The 20,104-nt window shown below is 40.3% G+C and overlaps 2 protein-coding genes across 5 annotated transcripts in view; one reads left to right on the top strand and one right to left on the bottom strand.

Annotated features, from left to right (window-relative positions):
• LOC119549000 (leucine-rich repeats and immunoglobulin-like domains protein 1) overlaps positions 1-20,104 on the bottom strand; it is a 93,359-nt gene that overhangs the window by 9,676 nt on the left and 63,579 nt on the right. The window contains exons 3-4 of the mRNA XM_037856607.1: positions 10,360-11,316; positions 5,711-5,871 (exon numbers count right to left, since the gene is read on the bottom strand). Of these exons, the coding sequence (XP_037712535.1) occupies positions 5,711-5,871; positions 10,360-11,196 (998 nt within the window). The 5' untranslated portion in view covers positions 11,197-11,316. The remainder of the gene's footprint in view (positions 1-5,710; positions 5,872-10,359; positions 11,317-20,104) is intronic.
• Positions 959-5,441, top strand: LOC119549001 (serine protease 27). 4 transcript variants are annotated; one of them, XM_037856609.1, is made up of 7 exons: positions 959-1,199; positions 1,256-1,301; positions 1,361-1,521; positions 1,577-2,065; positions 2,130-2,178; positions 2,255-2,382; positions 5,005-5,426. In XM_037856609.1, the coding sequence occupies exons 1-7, from the start codon at positions 992-994 to the stop codon at positions 5,364-5,366; spliced, it is 1,443 nt and encodes a 480-aa protein (XP_037712537.1). In that variant the 5' UTR covers positions 959-991; the 3' UTR covers positions 5,367-5,426. The 4 variants fall into 4 exon arrangements, with proteins under 4 accessions (XP_037712537.1, XP_037712536.1, XP_037712539.1 ...); XM_037856608.1 differs by lacking the exon at positions 5,005-5,426 and adding an exon at positions 2,441-2,930 and having other exon boundaries at positions 961-1,199; XM_037856610.1 differs by lacking the exons at positions 959-1,199; positions 1,256-1,301; positions 1,361-1,521; ... (1 more) ...; positions 2,130-2,178; positions 2,255-2,382 and adding exons at positions 3,053-3,286; positions 3,341-3,386; positions 3,446-3,606; ... (1 more) ...; positions 4,689-4,737; positions 4,812-4,942 and having other exon boundaries at positions 5,005-5,440.

Genomic DNA, 20,104 nt, shown 5'->3' with positions numbered 1-20,104 from the left:
AGCCCCCGGGGCCCCCTCTCATCGCTTCTCATGTAAGTCATGTTAATGTCATTGTAAGGCGGCATGTCGCCCAGGGGGCGTGGCATGTGGCTGGTGCTACTGGCGCAGATATATATCTGCCACATAGGAGCACAGAGCTACCTCTTCCACTGGCGGTGGTTGATTGACGTGGCCTCAACTCAAAGGAAGACGAGTCGTCGACGAGACTCGCTCATTGATTTGATATGAAAATTGCCCGGAATTATTGAATTAACATATGCTCGAGCTGAGCCCAGGCATTTCCCCTGCCACGCCCCCTCATCGGGCCGCCCCTTTCGTTGAGAGGGCTTGTATGTGGTGGCATCCCATTACCAAAAGCGTATTAGGCATGATTGATTGCATTGAGCAATAATGATTTGTCTGCCGCTTAGTTCCGCAGCTGGATACACGGGGAAATTAATTCACCAAAATTGATTCAAAACTCGGACTTAGACGTTTAAAATGGGGATTGCAATTGTAGTCAGACCTTATGTAGTCACTAACAATAAATAAAATGTATTGCTTATAAGCATATCATCTGAACTTGAATACAGTCACACACAATCAAACATAGAAGTAGTCATTTTTCGATCTTTTTCTAATAAAACATGGAATTATCTCGGTTTCAGCCTTGAAATAATATTGGATTGGTATGTAGGAACGAATAGCCTATATAAATATTAAATTAATCCGCTTAAGAAGCTTCTGAGAAATATAACGCAGATTAGCAGTTTTTCATAGGTTTTCGCTTTTGAGGTTCACAGAGATGAGTCTTATCAAGTGCCCAGCTTTAAAGACCTCCCTCTCTCACCTTAAAATATGTATTTTCGTGTGCTGAATATAATGGTATAATGGTATTATAAATGATCTAAGTGATTGGTAAAAGCTTTCGAGTGTTCTAGTCAATTCAGTTTGCTAGGAAGAGAACACTGCTCTATCAACTTAGTCAGTGATTATCAGTGGAAGCGAAACGATGTGCGGCTTCGCTTCGTTAGTCCTTATCGCTTTGGTGCTCTTTCAAGATGGGCACTCGCAGCTTCTCGACGATGATTGCGGTGGTCCGAAAATGATAACTTTTAGAATAGCAGGAGGGAGGTTGGCCCCAATAAATACCGCTCCGTTTATGGCTGGTCTATACAATGATACCGAAATTTTTTGCGGAGGATCGCTCATTCACAAAAGTAAGGAAAGCAGAATTCAAATTAGGGATATATGTTAACTTATTGTTTTTTTTCAGGATACGTTCTTACAGCTGCGCACTGTGTACGTGGACAGGAAGAGGTGTAAGTACAATTTTGACGTTCTCTAGACGAAGTATAGATTGTTATTCCAACTGTTCTAGGACCCTCCGCTTGGGAGAACATGACCGATCATGTTCGCCAGCGATGTGCCCACATGTGCAGCGTTACACTGCCAAGGTTATAATACACCCCGGTTTTAAGAACGACTCGCTCCTTGATGATATAGCTCTGTTGAGACTGGACCGAGACGTAGCCTACAATGGTAAGATAATTGTGTAAGAAACAACTCTTAAATGAAGTTAATTTGGCTTTTGTAGAAAATATCCGGCCGGCTTGCATCATTTTGGATGAGGACGTAACTTCAGATGAGGTGTACAAATTTTCGGTCTTCGGCTGGGGTAAAACGGAGCATAATGTGTCAAGCCAAATACTGAAAACAGTCGATCTTGACCGATTGGGCCCAAACCAATGCTATTCAAGCCGTAACATAATTTGCGCGGGCAGCATGTTGGGCGACACCTGTGGTGGGGACTCTGGAAGTCCGTTAGGATCGAATACCACATATCGGGGAAAAGACTTGTACGTCCAGTACGGTTTCCTAAGCTACGGTAGCACTGATTGCAAAGGCTTTGGCGCCTATGTAGATGTTAATGCGTACAGATTATGGATAGCCAATACTGTGCTGGAAACCGAACAGAGGCTTTTGACTGAGAAGTGCAAAAGTGATTGGGGTGGTAATGTTCTCATCCGCCTATGGGAGATGTCACTGTTTGAGCACAATTTTTCTGGAGCCCTAATCACAAATCGTAAGTAGAACTAGTAACTCAATATCACTTAGATCTCTGATTTATATCTTTTTAAATTTACAAGAGTTTGTCCTGACTGTTGCCAGTGCTTTCCCCTCAAATATCACTAAAATGTAAGTTCCAGCTTTCATTATGTATTTTCATTTCCCTATTAAATGTTACGTATTTCTCTATTATTGTTTTGTGCAGAAAAGTGGAATCTACATATCTTAGCACCTATGATGTTGAATGGTTTCACATACATCCCAGCTTCAAATCCTCACCAATACAGAATAATATAGCTGTGATAAAGCTGACTGGGAAACTGCCAAAATCAGGTATAAAAAAATAAACGTATAAAAATTACCTCTTCATTAAAATAACAAACTTCTTTAGTTAAAGATCTCGAAGCACCGATCTGCATGGGTCTGAATTTGAGTTCTCCGAAGACGTGGTACGCCTACCTATATAGTCCCGACAATAGTTTCTTGGGCTATCGAAGTGTGGATGTCAAGGAAATCGATAATTGCTCTACCAAAATTAAACTGCCCGTAGAACGAGATCAGTTCTGTATCGAGAAACCTGATCAATTAATGTATTCACCTTATCAAACACCTGGTTTTGTGATAGGCACAAAACAAACCTTTAAGGGCACCGAAAAATATCTTATTGCTGCCTTAATAAGCCATACTCAGGGCAATGTCATTGTGCTCACAAAAATTCAATACCACCAAAACTGGATTACGGATGAGTTGAAAGGTTGATTACTGCTTATTATTATATTATAATGATTATACTCAATTATAGTATACTCAATACGCATACTAATGCAAATTTTACTGAATAAAAGAGCCGGATGCGTGGTCAATTTTTGACTTTTCTCTAATCAGTCTTAAATAGATCAGTTTTGTTTGCATGAGAAGCTTTGAAGATCTTGCACATGAGAGTGGAACGGAGAGGTAAAAGCTTTCGTGCGCTCCTCGGATTCTTTCGGGTCCCTAATAGCAACTTAGTCAGTGATTACTCGTTGATGGGAAACGATGTGCGGCTACGTCTCGGTATTTCTTATCGCATTGCTTCTCTTTCAGGATGGGTTCTCTCAGCTTCTGGATGATGCATGTGGTGGCCCAAGGCAGTTAGTATTTCGAATAAGAGGAGGTAGATTCGTGGATACTGCTCCATTTATGGCAGCTATTTACTATGGTACCGACTTCCTGTGTGGCGGAACCCTTATACACAAACGTGAGGAAAGGATAATTAAACTTATAAATGTTTATTAACTTATTCTTTTCTAAGGTTACATTCTATCGGCTGCACACTGTTTTACTAAACATAATAATGTGTAAGTACCACTCAGAAGTTGTTAGGATTACGTCTAGGTTAATGTTCAAACTGCATTAGAACCGTATACTTGGGATTGATTGACCGATTGTGCTCGGAAACGAATTGCCCACACGTCCAGTATCGCAATGTTGAAATTATCAGTCATCCCGGTTTTCAACGACCTGGCGTTGATAATGATATAGCTCTGCTGAAACTGGACCGTGATGTGATTTACAAAGGTAAGCTTATGAAAGCAAATATAATTAGAGAACGGATTTTAAGCATTCTAAACATATGGGTACATTGATTTATATCTTAGTTTTAGAACGCCTTGCGGTGCTCAGAAAGTATTCAAAATGTGAAGGTATTACTAAGTGTGATAGGATCACCTAAATTTGTAATTGCTTACAAAAAAAAACTAAAAAAAAAATGCCCCGGCGATCTCTGGACAAGAGGACGTCATGTCTCTCGAGCCCTAAAGCAGTAAAAATTGTTTTTGTTCAATTATTGTAAATATTGTTAATCACCTTTTCTGTTATGTATCCATGTTAATTCTTTCTCTTCGTATACAACGTTTTTATAGCCATTAAGTTGGTTAATCATCGTTAAATAAATTTATATGTTATACTAAAAAAAAAGCTTACAATATAAACAAAGCTGTATTTAGAAAATTTCAGAGAAAAGGAAATTAATATCTTCTCCGTTTGCGGATGACTTGAAATTTTTGAAAGTGAAATCCCTATCTTTCCTTACACATCTCCGATTCTATTTATCTGACTTTAGATTTTATTTATCCGATTTGCATTATCTTGGATGAGGAGGTAACATCAGATCCAATCAACACCTTTTCGGCCTACGGATGGGGAAGAACGGAGAACGAAACGCTTAGTAGAGTGCTGAAAACCGTCACTCTCAACCGATTGGAATGCCCGATGTCCAACATTTGCGCGGGAGGTAACTCGAAGGACACCTCACGAGGCGATTCAGGAGGCCCCCTAGCAGCGAGCACCCCGTACCGGGGTGAAGCTAGGTTCGTACAGTATGGTGTAGTAAGCTTCGGAGATCCGAACAAAAGCGATTGGGGTGTCTATACAGATGTGAATAGATTCAAACTATGGATAGCCAATACCGTGCTGGAACCCGAACAGAGGCTTTTGACTGAGAACTGCAAAAGTGATTGGGGTCGTAATGTTCTCGTCCGCCTATGGGAGATATCACTGTTTGAGCACAACTTTTCTGGAGCCCTAATCACAAATCGTAAGGAGAATAAATATTAATAACAAGAGCAGATCACTGAGTAATATTTTCTTATATTTACAAGAATTCGTCCTGACTGTTGCAAGTGCTTTCCCAAAAAATTTCAAAGGAATGTAAGTAACTTTTTCAGGGATTAAAATGCTCTAAATCTAATTTTAATACATCTTTCTACTTTTTTTGCACGCAGGAAAGTAGAATCCAAATACTCGTATATGTATGATGTAGATTGGTTTTACCTGCACCCCGAATTCACAGCTTATCCATCTATAAAGAATAATATAGCTGTGATTAAGCTAAGTAGGAAACTGCCAAAATCAGGTAAAAAACTGTTTCCGAGAACTGTGTCGTAATACCTTCAAAATCAAATATTTTACTTCAAGATCTCGAAGCACCGATCTGCATGGGTCTGAATTTGAGTCCTCCGATGACGTGGAACGCCTACCTCTATGGTCTCGACGCTAATGTGCTGGGCGTTCAAAGTGTGGATCTGAAGAGAATCGATAATTGCTCCGCGAAAATTAAATTACCTGTAGAACGAGATCAGTTCTGTATCGAGAAACCTGATCAATTAATGTATGCACCTTATGAAACACCTGGTTCTGTGATAGGCACAAAACAAACCTTTGAGGGCACCGAAAGATATCTAATTGCTGCCTTAATAAGCCATACCCAGGGCAATGTCATTGTGCTCACAAATATTCATGAACACCAAAAATGGATTGCGAATGTTTTAAAAATCTAAAGAATGTTTTTTTTAATTGCTAAATCGAAAAAAATGTAGCAAATAATATTGATAAGCTAATACAATAAACTAAAATCCTTTCCTATTTTTTGAATTTAAATTACAAGAAGGATAGCTGACCGGAGGCTGAAAACAATATGTTGCAAATGGCTTTCTTTGTCCTTAGCTGCAAACTCCAAAAGGATCTCAAACTTTCCGACAGCTTGACAGCATCTAACGCTGGTGTCTTGTTTATTGTTAGCTCGTCCTAAAACGAAATAGTTTCGTTATCATCTGACCCACTTTCACTCGTACTTGGGATCACCGAATTGAATTGTTGGGGGAAGTTTTTGGCGAGAACTTACCTCGAATCGATGCGCTGCAAATAGTCCAGTCGACTCAAATGCAATTCGCGCAAATGAAACAAGTTCAGGAAGGCGACGGCGGGCAGCTGGGAAAAGCGATTTCCACCCAGGTTCAGATAGGTGAGGTTCGAAAGTTTCGAGAGCTGCTGTGTGGGCACCATCTGCAATAAAAAAAGGAAGTTTTCATTTAGAGAGCATTCAAAACAAGAATGAAAAGTTTGGCCCAGCTAGAGCCAATCGAATATTAATGCAGGCCACTCAACTTTGAAAACGTTTTGTGGCTTGTAGGGAAGGCTGTCCTTCAACCCGAAAAAATGAGCACTAAACAGGAAAAAAGGGGAAATCAATAGAAAAGCGTTGCTTAAGCGACTGCAGCGGAAACGGAAACGCGCGTCATGTACTTCCCCTTTTTCCCTGTTTTTCCATTTTTTGCTTTGCTGGCCAGCAAATTCGTCTGTGTTTTTTCCCTTTTTAGGGGCAATAAAATCAATCTTGCAACGAATTTGTTACAACCACTGAGACAGCTTCGAGGAGAGTGTGGCATGCATAAAAGAAGAGGTTTCCTTCTTTTCGGAGGAAGCAGAGGGCCAAAAGCTTTTGGCTGTAATTTTGGCTGCCACTTGTGTTCACCTTCCGCTCACCCTTGGCTCGCCATTCGTCTGCCTTTCGCCCTGCTTTCTCCTTTCGTCGCTTTCCCAGCTTTCCCCGAATTTTTCCTCCCCTAGCGTGTCGGAAGCTACGTGCCAGGCGTCCGGACACGAACACACTCCGCGATAACGTAATGAACTTCGGGGTGGGGAGGGGTGGAAAACCCCGGGAAAGCGGGGGAAATAAAGAAAAATTGGGGGAGCTGAGTGGAGGGGTGGGGGTGGGGCACCAAGTGTGTGGCAAATGAATTCAAATGCTGGCCAAAAGCTCATAAGGCAGCGAAAATGGCTGAAAATTAAAAGGCATTACGCATACGCAATGTAGGCCAAGCCGGGCAATTGTTTAACCGAATGGCAACACTTTTTTAGCCCCCATTATTTATACTGCGACCCCCCACCGTTTTTTTCCCTTTCTCTTCGTGGGTGTTTTCATGTTGGCACTGCACTCAAAGGAAAAGCGGCGACTGCTGGACTAATTAAAAGGATTTTCCTCTCCAGCTCCCAGTTTTCCAGCATTTTCTGGACCCACAGCAGCGTGGAAAAGGGTGTGAGTGCAAACTGTGAAAAACGTAAAGGGTTGCACAGGACCCGGAAAGAAAGTGAAATTATATTGACTTTGATTTTTTCAATTTAATTTCCTATTTCCTCTCACTTGCGAATGGCAAGCAAGTATTGGAAATGTGAAAATGAAAGCTAATTGCCAAGAAATTGGAAGGGGAATCGGTAAATCAGTAGGCAAGTAAAATATTATTTGAAGAGCACTGAAACATTTACATTTTTTGCAACCCACACCTGTTACATTTCTCAGTCAGCCAAACTATTTTGCAGTTATTCAGCCGTACGCAAAATTTATGCAACAAAACACAACAAAAGTGAGTGGAAAATGCAAATAAATAAATTCAGATAGAACAACAATTCGCTACAAAAATAAAAGGAAAATATGGTTTTATTGAAGCTTTATGCGAATTCGTTTTTGAATATTTTTGCAATTATTCCATTTAATCTGAGAGTTGAGTGCCATAATGTTTTTGTATATTTATGCACTTAATGCAAAATCAAAACCCATAACAGAAAGTACAAACAGACACATCCCCCTCTCTCCATTCATCGGCAAATATTTTTGTTGAAATATGAAAATATAAAATTGTTCATAAGTTATTTCAACGTGTGTTATTGAAATAAAATTAATTTGTTTGTACAGAAGAAGGGGAGAGGAAAATAAAGCTGAACAAATGAAAATGGGATATGCAAATGATTTTAGGAAGCACAGAAAATATGGAATTTTTAGAATGATCAGTCAATTGTGCGAAACATTTACATTTACTGATAATTTCGTTTTAAATTTTTCCGTTATGTGTTGGAAATTGAGCAAAATAATTGAGAGACTAGTTGGGTAATAATATATTTTATCGTTTTGCTGGGCAAAATCTAAACTTGATAGTGAAATTGGGTGAGCTATATTTATATTGCCTCGTTAGGAGAAAACCCCTATCCCCCCGTTTAAACTGGCAACTCAACGCACTTCATAAATCATATTCAACCTTTGCATTTTACATGCTTCCCGAAACGTTCATCCAGACTCCAGACACACTGCCCTTCGACCCCGTCGGTTTTCCGGAAAACTATGCAGATGCAGACAACAATTTCATGCACTAGCCGCATGCCAAAATGGGGCAGAATGTTAGACGGTGGATATATATCCTCTGTGCATAATAAAACAACAATCTGTCCAATAGCAAAAAGAATGCCATTTGAAAATACCGGAAGGGGTTTGCAGCGGGGGATTTGGCTTCCCGGGAATAAAGGGCTGTGGGTGGCAGACCAACCGACCGACCAACCGACCGACCGTATTTCAACTACAAAATGCCAAAAGGTATTTTAAGTAGTTTCGAACTGATTCCGAGCGCCATAAATTCCTCCGCACCGTCAGTTGCCGTTGACTACGCGAGGTTGCCTTTGCCTTTGCCGGTGCTGCTGCACCTGCTTAGAAAGTCCTTTTTAGCCATCAGACAGGACACACACGCACACTTTATCCCCTCCTAACGACCAAAAGTATATACAGGTGGAATATGGCTGGGTTCCCGGCCACGGGGTCGGGCCGAAAGGGGGCGATCCGGAGGCCAGGACTTGGCTGCATTGCATCCATCAGTTTGCATAAACGGGTCCTGCTGCTGCAACTACAGATAGAAATATTTCCCTATACCATTTTGTATTTCATTTTTACAAGGGTAACCCTAACCCAAAACGGATCTATGGTAATATAACAAAAAAAGATATTATTTATATAAATTTATATTAATTTTAATAACTTCCCTGTACCATTTTGTATTTCTTTTTCACAAGGGTAGTCCTAGTTTGGGAATTATATTAACAAAACAAATTAATATATACGTACATATTAATAAAAATTTCTTTGAAGAACTCTTTTTTATTTCATAAAATCTCATTTTCTAAAACATATATATCACAAAACTAACCCAATTGTTTCTCTCTGTCCACAGACTATCTGTGATTACGTAAAAACGCATTTCTGGAGACTGTTTTTCATCCCCGTTTCCATTCTCTGAATGTGGGATACCAACCAGGACTTGCAATTCCACCTTTGAGCAGGGGATTTGCACAACTCAACTGAATGTTCCGCTCCTGTGGCAAACTCACACACAAACTGCGTGTCCTAATGATTTGGTTTGGTCAATTTAAAGACGAAGTGAGGGCTTGAAATAAACCACTGCCTGGGTGAATTTTGATTGCCAATATGGGGAAACAAAATTAAAAGGATTTCCTTGACTGTTATTTTGGGGAATTGAATAATAATCCGAGGATCTTTTTGTTTTCATATTTGTATTCCTATTTTTTATGTCGATAAATCTAAAAGCAATTCTTAAAGTGGTTTAACTTTCCTTAATTCTCATTTTAGGTGTCTCTCAGTTAGCTTTAATTTTTCCAACTTCGAATCAATTTTCTAAGGAACTGCAATGTGAAGAATTTAGTATACCATTTATATATATAACATTTTTCTCTATTTTATCTTAATCAACAACTCTTTCGCAATTTAAGCACTTGAGTTCAGGACTACATCCGTTTTGCTCTTCTTTCCTTCGATTTCACATCTTTGCCTCGGCTCTATCTTGACCTGGCTCAATTTAGGTTCACAATTTTTGCACAATTGTCTGCTCGTAAAGTTTTAAGCAGCTTTAAGCTGGCTCAGTTGCTGGGAAACGGCTATATGTTTGGGCCCTGTGGGAAAGTGGGGAAAGCTGAAAGGCAGGCGGCATTTAACAAAACCCGGAGAAACGCTGGCCAAATGGCCGAGGGCCTAAGCAAAGAGTGCGGAGGCGGCAAAAATCAGGCAACACGGACATGTTTGCATGCATAAATAGCAGAAAGGACATGGCCGGCAGCAAGGACTCCTCGGGTGCCGAGTGCGTGGTGTATCCTTGGCATATCCCCACACTCACATGGGTGTGTGCGACCGGACAGCAACAACGAGTTATGGTTATTAATTTTGCGTATGCAAAATTCAGCTAAACTCCAGGAAGGACGAACTTAGACGGGGTCCTTCGGGGAAGGGGGTGGGAAATCCGCTTTGGCAAAGTGTTGCTCACAGGATTTAGTCCTGCAAAGTGTCTAAATTTATGAGACCAGCAACGCTGGTTCCCCGTGGCCATGGTGCGAAAATGCTTGTGTAGGTTCACACTTAGCATTCGCTTTGAAAAGTGATTTTTTAGACTTTTCAAAAGTGGATTTATTTAACGCAGACATGTTGGTATTGCTTCTGAAAGTAAGGTAATAACTTTAATTGTTATTAAACAGTTTTATGAAATTGTTTTAAAAATTTTAGCTAGTTTTTAAGGTTGCGCAAGTTGACTTTAACTTAAAGGGTTGGGACCATCGATAGTTTGGGCTATCGATACAAGTCACTATCGATATTATCGATAATACCAAAAATAGTAAATAAGTTTTTAGAAGAGTTTCTTGGAAATAGATATAGCTATCGCTCACCGTTAAATTGTTATCCGAAAGGTCCAGATGCTTTAAGGATATTAGTCCCTCGAAGGCACTCAAATCCAGTTCGCTCATCACATTGCCCTGCAGGCTGAGGGCCAAAAGCTCCTTTAACCCCTCGAAGCTGTCGTTCCGCACAAACTCAACCAGGTTCAGGGACATATCTAGGCTCTTGAGGGCATGAAGATGCCACAGATTGCTGGCCGGAACGTCGAGCAACCGGTTGTTCCGGAACACGAGGACCTCCAGGGTGTTCATGCCCTTGAAGCAGTTGTCCTCCAGGCTGACGATATTGTTGTTCGTGAGATCCAGTTCCACCAGGGCGGCCAGATCACTGAGGGCGGTGGGATGCACCGTCTCGATGCGATTGAAGCTGAGATCGAGGAGCAGCAGGTTGGTCAGGCCCTTGAAGGCGTGCTTGTGCAGGGAGCTGACCAGATTCCTGCTCAGGTTCAGGGTTCTCAGTTCCGACTGGTACTCGAAGTTCTTGGAGCCCAGCGTTTCGATGATGTTCTGTGAGAGGTCGAGGATCTCCAGCTTCATGTAGAAGGGCAGCGAGAACTCCAGGTTGCGTATCCGGTTCACCGTGAGGTTGATGTACTTCGTCTCCGGATTCAGCTGGATGGGCACATCCTCCAGAGCGGCGTCCACACACAGGGCTCTACTGTTGGCCTCGCCCCCCAGACACTGGCACTTCGAGGGGCAGAAGGCGGAGGACTCCAGGGGCAGGATCACGAGAGCCAGGAGGAGGAGCAGCACTGGGATGGAGCCACCTCCACTCCGCCACGGCCTCCTCCGCCTTGTTGTTGTGGTCACTCCTGTGTGCTCAGCCATTTTGTGTTTGCTTCCTGTGGGCTCAACCTCGTCTCGTCTAGATAATTATTTGTTGACCAGTTTGCGGTGCGAAGATGTTACCACCATTTGATGTCCGACATCTTGGCAACTGAAGAGGCTCTGCAAAAACATAGGAAGCAAAAAACCAGGCTTAACATTTTAAACACTTTAAATCACAGCTCCTAGCGCTGCAAGAATTTCCTTAAATAAATAATGGCATATGGTTAAAATTCTGCAGTTCGATTACGGAAATTAACTTTGTTATTTATGTCCATTAATTGAGTGAATGCATAATTAATAAAGCAATGCTTTATCTCTGATAGAAAACTGTTTTACTACTTATATATTATATTCAATGAATTTTTCTGAATAAAACAAAAAATTCATAAATATACTGTGCTGTGAAAACATTTTTAAATATAAATTTAAGAACTCCAAGGATACCTTTAAATGCCTAACAAAAAACCACAAAGAATATCTCATTCCTATTGCCAACAGCCAAAGTAACTTGAGCTCTTGCAGGCAAATTAGCGTTTATTTTAATGAAGATACTTTGCAATTTTGAAATGCGATATTTAAAAGGACTCAGCGACTGCTCCATTCTTTTCACACCTTTTTTGGGAGGTGCTCTGTTCTTTGGCATTATATTTTTTTGGGAAATTCACGAAAAACTTTTGCGGCAAAAGAGTCTCTCTACGACACTGCAAGATTTATGTGCATAAGTTGGTAGCTAATATTTCATAAAAGTCGAGACGCAGACAGAGAAATAAAGTGAGAGAGAGTTAGGTCTCCTGGCGTTAACTTTTTTTGTGCTGACAACTTTGCATTCCAAACTTGCTGACTTACCAGACAGGATCGCAAGGACGAGGGGTTTCCAGGGGCTAGGCCCAGTCGGCTGCATTTTATGGTTTATAAGTTTTGCATAATGCAGTCGGACCGTCTAATAGTTATGCCCATGATGAGCTGCCACCCCAGCCAACAAAAAATAATGGAATTCTAACTGCATATTCATGAAAATTTGCAGCCAAGAACTCTGGTTTAAATTCACAAAAAAAAATACATTTCAAATTTTAGGTAGAAATAGATGGAAAATAAATTCATCGTAATCCAATAAAAAAACATTTTAAGAAAAACGAATGGAAATATTTATTATTCTTATTGCAAAGCCAAAATGATGGATGAAATACATTAAAAACTGTTTCATATGTAGTAAACTTTAAACTGAATATAAATTCATCTTAACAAAACCATAGCAGAACATTTTAGATAAAAAAAAATGTGAATATTTACAATTCTTATTGAAGAAATTAAACAGACTAATTTGCCTTATGGTATAGTCAAGCTAAATCAAGTGAGACTAAAATTCGGAAATCCAAAATAGCTGACTTCAAGCTTTAGTTTCGAAATGAAAGACAAATTGCTGCATCCTCATGTCGAGACCAAAAGCCAACCTAGTATAGATAATCTGGTAATAGTGTTTGAGCATACATTTTTGGTAGCCCACAAATTCGAAATGCTCCCCACTCTCAACTAATTGCATATAGCCGACTTAAATTACATATTTGCCCAGTGGCAACACTCAATTAAGTAATTAACAAATTATGGGAATGTAGAAGGGGGCAGCCATTCAATTCCACTTGTGAGTGTTTGTCTGTGCAACTCTGATTTGCATACAAAGCACAGACAATGGACCGAGAAGAAGCAGAGAAGTAGAGCCCCCCTTAACTCATTTTTACCCCTCTAAAAAACACACACACACTGGCAACAATAACCTTAACTAGCTGTAAAACAAATAATAAAGAGCAAAACGCAAACTTTTGAGGTTTCATAATGTCAACAAAAGTTAAAAGCTCACAGAGAACTCACCGCGCCCCCCTCCTCCACATCCTTTCATTCACTCACTCATTCATTCATTCATTCAGCTTGTGGTTCTGGTTCATATTTTACGCTTCAATAAAATTGGCAAAAAAGACCCAACCCCGCGGTGGAAAAAGTGAAAATTGTGAAAAATTCACTCCCGTGTGAATTATTAAGTTTCACATGGCAGTTGCTCTTGTTGTTTTCTTCCTTTTGGCAAAAAGAAAAACCCAGTTTGTGTGTGTGAGTGAGTGTTTGTGTTTGTTTGCAAAAAGCACACAAAGTTTTTAATAAACTTTCGCACGCCAAGCGAACTCAACTTTGAACCCCCACTTTTGCCATAAAAAAAAATGTTTGAGCCAGGGGCGGAGGCCTATAAGTGGAAAGGGGGATGGGGGTAGGTTCCACACACAAACAGGCATGATTTCATTGTGGCAAATATTTTGAAAGCAAACTTGGGGCCGGGGGTACAGTTGATTGTTGGAAATGCTTTTTGGGGCCTGTCAAAGGCCAACAAGTCGAAAGTTGTGGCCTGCACTTTGGATGCTCGCTTTTCACTGGAAGCCAAAGAGATCGAAGCGGGCTGCCTTTAATGGGTTAATTAAATGAGGGCTAACTAACCCTGGCAGGGAACTAACGAAAAGTGCAAGGGATATCGAAAGTGGGTTTTTAAGAGTATTCCATATTATTATTATAACATATATAAAATTCTAGTAAGCTTTTTATTTAATTTTGTGTTACTGGTGCTTATTAATAAATTAATTAAGGATCAATTGTACAAATTTGGGTATAGTCGCTTTAAGAAGTTTCCTCCTACATGGCTTCCTGAAATAAGAGTATTTCAACGAGCTATATAAATTATAGTATTAACAAAAAATCTCATATTTTTTATCAATTAATCTGTAACCCCACAAGAGCAGTATTTTCAAGGATTACAGCCTTAAGCTCATCTCATTTAGGCCTGTCGTTCTCCCGGCCTTTTTCTTCTACGTTCCATTCAGTTTATGACTGCAGCTAAACCAAAAATCCAATCAACAAAGTTGTATGTGCTCCCCAGGACAGTTGCCACCTCCCCAGAATTCCGCCTTCCTCTTCAGTTTTATAAGCTTCATTTAATTATATTGACATTGTTGGAGTCTGCTTTACTTTTTTTGGCTCAGGTGAGCAAGCTTGTTTCCTGGGAAAATTCTGAGGCAGTGACACCCGAATCGGGGTGTCGTGTCCTTATCCCACGTTCCTCATTTGAACTTAAATGCCATAAAAATGGGAAAATAATGTGGAAGCGGAAAGAGGATCCCCAGCAACAAATGCTGATAATAGAAATAGCGAGAGTTCCCCCAGAAAAAGGAAAAGCGAAGGACCCTGTGCGCCACGCATAAAGTTTGCACATAAATTTTCCACGAAAAGAACCGCTGAGCATGCCATTGACTTTAAAGGCCACAAATGGCAATCGGGGTCGCGGGGTCCTGGGAATCTGGGGTGGATTTGAGGTGAGGTCAGGGTTCAGCGCAAGTAAGGAAATATAGCAGGCAAGTCGGGTAGCTGGAAAGCTGGGTGGCGACTCGAGCAATCAAAGGTGAAAAACTTTTGTGAACTATGCGGGGAGCACACAGAGTCAATATTAATATTCACTTGCTCGGGAAAAGAGGCGTCGGGGGGCGGGGCAATCTGACTGACAATGGCCAGGGAAAAGGCAAATGCCACGCAAATTGAAAATGCGACGAAAACGTGAGATGCCGTCTAGGCACTCCTCGCAGCCCCCTTACACTGGGAAAAAATGTAAGTGGGAAAAACATTAAAGACAAAAATGTTTTTCCTTGTTCACATAATCTTTTTTGAAGAAAAATTACTTGAAAAATTACTAAAATAGCAAGCAAAGTAACATCTTATTTGAAAATACTTTAAATGTCATTCTGCATTTCATTAATTTTTTAGAGTTGGTTACTATGTAACCCTATATAAAAGAAAAATAATTCAATTTTATTTCCGTTTTTGACAGATAGTAAGAGAGTATAAAAAATATTTATCAAGAAAATTTTTAATATTTTAAATGAGTTTGTTGGATCTCATCAAAATAATAACGTTTTTATGTGATTATAGGACATAGGATTATGTGCAAAACATTATTCATAAGAATTGAATTTCCAACAATCATAATTTTTGTTAAGCTTAAGTCTGAATAAGAATTCAGGAAAATAATTAATTTCTCATTTCCGAACGATTGGAACCAAATAAGTAGACATATTAAATTTGAAATGTATTATTTTTGTTTACCATTAATTTTGTTAACAAAATATTTAATGTTAAAGTTCAGAATTATAATTTCCAACTTGTTTCTTCCCGTGTAGCAACGTGCCCGAGTGCGTTTATTTATATCAAGATTAGCATTTGCTCCTCTTCACGGCACTGGGCCTCTCCTGGTCGGATCCCCATTTCCATTCCCATTCCCGTTCCCGTTCCCGACCTCCTCTAGAGACTTATTGGATAGGCAAACACTCGGCGATGGCAAAACAAAGAAATGAATTCCCAGATTTTGCACGCACAAATTGTCTCCTGGGCCTGGGTGTTCATGAGTTTTGCCGGCATCGCCATCAAAGATGAATTGCTGTTGTCGCCACAGTGCAGTGTTCCAATCCCCTTCCCCGAATTTTCCCCCTTTCCACCTTTTGGCAGCAGTTTTCCGACGTTTTCCGTCCGCATTTTCACTCCCAAAAAGATTTCACTGCACGCATAATTAATGCAATTGTTGGTCGCTTGGCAGGCAAATAAGAGTTTTGTTGTGTTTAGTTTTTTTCGGTCAGTGGAGGGTAAAGTGAGTGGTCTTAGTTTGTTCAATTAGTGGCTGCCAAAGAACCGACAGAAATAAATGCAAAATGTGTCCCGACAAAGTAGTGCTTTCAAGAGAGGATGCTTAAAAATCCATTGCGTTGAACATTGTTGTTAAATATTAAGGGAAACTCTTTTCAAATATTTTACTATATATGCACAATCTTTAGCACTTATGTTTAAACCAACAACTTTTTAGATAAAAAGGAAACCCAGCTACTAGCAGTGCAAATGCTGTCCTGGGAAAATGAAAAACTTTGCGCACATGTGATATGGCTCTCCGCTGGCCAAGAATTTTAATTTAATTTCGTTTTTTAACACTCTGCTTGATTTTGCAACAAAAAGAGGGGAATGAAAATGGCTTAATAACCAAGAGACCCGAGGCAGTTGCCAAACAAGCGGAGCAGAGCACACACACAGCATTATTTTATACGAGGGCAGAGAAAACTCCCCCCGTTGGCCCCTATTTGCCCCTACTTTCCCCTATTTTCCCCCTTTCCACTGAATTTGCAGACGCCGTGGCAGACGCCAGACGAGACGCCATGCGGCAAAATAAAAACCAAAATACAGCAAAACCGAGAAAAACCGGGAGAAACCACCGAAAAAAAAAACACTCGAGTGAGGTATTTAAAAATATATATATTCCTACCCATATATATAGGATCTGTCGCTGGGTATATATCATTTCGCAGAGTGTTTCGCCAAGTGGCCGGAGAAGCAAGGGAAATAATGCGACAATTGCATTAAGTCTACAAATGCTGGAAAAAAGAAAGCATGGTGAAAGGAGGAGGGGCTGGCAAATGAAATATTTTATCTTTATATGCAGCTCCTCCTTTTTTTAACGCTGCGGTGCACTAAATGTTTAAAATGGTTTAGAGATCCTTAACTCGTTTTTATTGTGCCGTGTTATGGCCCGGATAAAGTTGAGTCAGTGAGAAGTGGGGCAAGAGGCGGAAGTGCAGGAAAAGCAACTTTATGCTCCTGAGTGTGTGGCCATCCGCTTAAGCTTCAGATGATATAGCAGCCGTTGCAGCACTCAAGACCCCAGATCTTTATGGCTGCGGAGATGGGGTGGAAAATCAAGCCGGCGCTGGGAAAAATCCACGAAAATGAGGGGTGCCTGTCTAGCTAAAAGTAGAACCACTGGAATAACTAATCTAAGTTAAGGCCTTTTGGAAAGCAAGGGAAACTAAAAGCCACATTGGAAATTAGTACTCAGTAAGGACCTCATGAAAGGTATTGGGGATTATCATTAATTATATTAATTTTAATTAGAACTATACAATTTCAGAAAACTAGAGTATTTTAAAAGGTTTAGTGGTAGAACTAAGTACAACAAATTGTATTAAAAACACGAAAACATTTTTTTATGGGTTCCTACACCTTTAAATACCCAAACATCCCCCCTTTTCACCTGTAGTTTCCATACGCCTCGTTGGACATTCAAAAAATCGATATTTTTTGGACAGTCAGCTCCTGAAATATATATGTGGGCCTAAAGGAAAAGAGTACAACGCACTTTCCGTTTTGGCTGCTGCCCCAAACTGGCCGAAAAAAAAGCAGGAAACAAATGAGGCAGTTGAAATAAAAAGGGGCCAAAAAAGAGGGAACTTTGAGCCACTGGCACAATAATTTGGCACGCAAACCTTTTTTCCCACTTGGGGAAGGGGTTTCCACACATATACACATAAATAAAAAATGAAGTGAAATACATTTTGGGAGCCAGAGTTCCGAGCCCCGCACATTAAAAAATGGCCAAAGTCAACTCGGAACGGGACTTTGGGGATATAGTACACACAAAAAGTCCTGAAAAAACAGATATATATCTAGATTTGGGGCAGGTCCTTCGCTTCTTAATGCGGTCATAGTTTGCTGTGCGGATAAACATATAACAATTAGAGACCCGTTTCGCACAGTTCCTTTGTTTTGTTGGATTGCCCACTTGGGGTTGCCTTTCTCGCAGGACGGCATGAATGGGTTAAGGGTCACCCATATGACTTTCCATGCTCAGTTAAATATTTGAGTAGTTTTCATATTTAATTCACTTTAAGGGAGTACGTTTTTTTTGGGAGCCAAGGACTATGCAAATGAGCTCCAAAATTTGGGTCAAAGTTCAGGGAGTGGGTGTGTCCTGGGTGAATATTTATGGGGCCATATGTGAGCCCCTCTATTCAAGTTGGTCTCCAGATAACGTGTGGGTCAGGTCGGGAAAATAAAGTGGACGAGGGAGCATCGCTAGTGGAAAATGTCGAGTTTAATGTGGCATAAAATTAAGTTTTAAACTAATAGTTTTTAGTACAGAATTATTTCTTAAGAAGTGACTTGCCCAACTTTTTTTTACTTGCTCAACAGTTGTCATTAAGTTCTTGTCACAAATATACGAAATTCCCATTTTTCAAAAGGGTTAAGTGAGTTGATTTTACCCCTGCCCCCATTGCCCACGCAAAATATGTTGTAAAAATTTCACAGTCAACAAACATAAATTAATTTAACAAATGAACACAGAACTTTACAAACACCGAAAAACGACAAAATAGAATCCCAGGAATTTAACCTGAGCACATAAATTTTGTTCACCCCCAAACATTTTCAGGCAAAGAAAACAAATGTTCATTAATATGCCAGACACATCTAGGGCAACTCAGCAGGGGGAAAATGGAAAGTAAAGGGACTTGGAATTTTCGAAAAATTTATTAATTGGCAGCTAAATGAGAGGCAAGAATTAACATGCTCATAATTTTATTAGGCACTAAGGAAAGGGGTTGGGAAATCAAGTTCTAAGCAAGAAATGTGGCAATACTTTTGTCAAAAATATGTGAAACGCCCTTTAAAAATGCACATCAAAAACAAAGGAACATTTTGCAAATTCCTCTATCCATTTAAATCAATAAATTACATTACAGGCCCCAAAAAACTGAATCTGACAACGCTTAAAGCCAGCTGTTGGCATACATTTCGCCTAAGTGTTCCCCACTTTCCAAGGCAGTCGACAGCTGGCCACGCCCCCTGTCTGCCACAAAGTGGGCGGAAAAGGGTGGGAGTTTTGGGGGAGTGAAAGATCTGAATTCATTGCCTTTTAATTGCAGCTGGCAGCGAGAAACGAGAGATTTTTCGGATGTCTGCCCATCGATTTCGGGGACTTTTCCAACTGTTTTCCCCGCTGTTACACATATAAATTCAATTGTTAATTGAATGCTGGCCAACTTGAAAAATGGGGTTGACTGCGGCAATCTGTTGAGGCAGCTTGAGTGATTTATGGTTAAGAACTGGAGCCCCGGAAAGTTAATTTAAGCATGAAAGTCAACTTTTAAAATATTTCAGAGCTGGGAAATGGTATACTTCCTATTTACCTATCGATTCACGTCCATAAATACGAGCGTTTTCATCGGGCCTTTTCTCCTTATTTTCGGTAAAAATAAATCAAAAGCAAAATCAATGAAATTCAATGAACTGACTCCAGCAGGCCCGAAAATGTTCGAGCAATTTATTTATAACAAGGGGCTGGAACCACAAAGAGGTTCCCTTGAAAAGGAAAGAAGGGAAAGTCGGGAAGGGGAGGAGAAAGATCCCCAAACGCACATGTGTGGTGCCTATAATTGAATTATTTTTACGCATAAAATTTATTTATTCATGATGCCCTCGTATGTGATTCGGCTTGAATGCCGGAGAACGCCAAGGGAAGCACGTAAATGCAATTTAAATTTATTTAGTCAAACCAGTATTACCAAGGCAACAGGCATATTCTTTATGGTGTAATATTTACCGACTGCAGAATTAAACTTTCTTTTCACACAAATCGGCTTATTTCTGTTTAGTTTTCAGTTGGCTAGAAAACAGAAAACATTTCTGAGCGACTTGTTGCTTTTCGCGGCCCTTTTGACATTGAGGCACACGCACTTTCCCCCGGTTATTTTTCAGTCCATGTCCTGACTTTGACACGGATTTAATTAAATTTTTGTCAAAACTTTTGCCAAAGAACTAGAAAGAGGGAGAAAGCCAGGCAGTGGCAACAAACTGTTGACTGGAGTTTTTCCCCAAAGCGTTTTGGTCTTGGACTTTTACTTTTGCTTTTGCCTGGGTCCCTGAGCCATTTCCCCATTTCCCCACTTTCCCATTTCCCTATTTACCTTGTGCCACCCCCTCCCCGTTGCTTTGCATTTTTTGCGGAAATGAAGAGAGCTTTTGGCAAATTTCAGAGCTCCGTTCCGGCATTTCCGTGTTGCAT

This window comes from Drosophila subpulchrella, chromosome 2R, assembly GCF_014743375.2.
Source record: "Drosophila subpulchrella strain 33 F10 #4 breed RU33 chromosome 2R, RU_Dsub_v1.1 Primary Assembly, whole genome shotgun sequence".
Classification (NCBI taxonomy): domain Eukaryota; kingdom Metazoa; phylum Arthropoda; class Insecta; order Diptera; family Drosophilidae; genus Drosophila; species Drosophila subpulchrella.
This window is presented reverse-complemented; position numbering and strand designations above follow the sequence as displayed.

Bases quoted from the DNA above. Each gene is read 5' to 3' on its own strand.
- LOC119549001 (XM_037856608.1), top strand. From the start codon at position 992: ATGTGCGGCTTCGCTTCGTTAGTCCTTATCGCTTTGGTGCTCTTTCAA. The intron at 1,522-1,576 runs GTAAGATAATTG...TGGCTTTTGTAG, and splicing joins CCGAGACGTAGCCTACAATG to AAAATATCCGGCCGGCTTGC. The intron at 2,179-2,254 runs GTAAGTTCCAGC...TGTTTTGTGCAG, and splicing joins CCCTCAAATATCACTAAAAT to AAAAGTGGAATCTACATATC.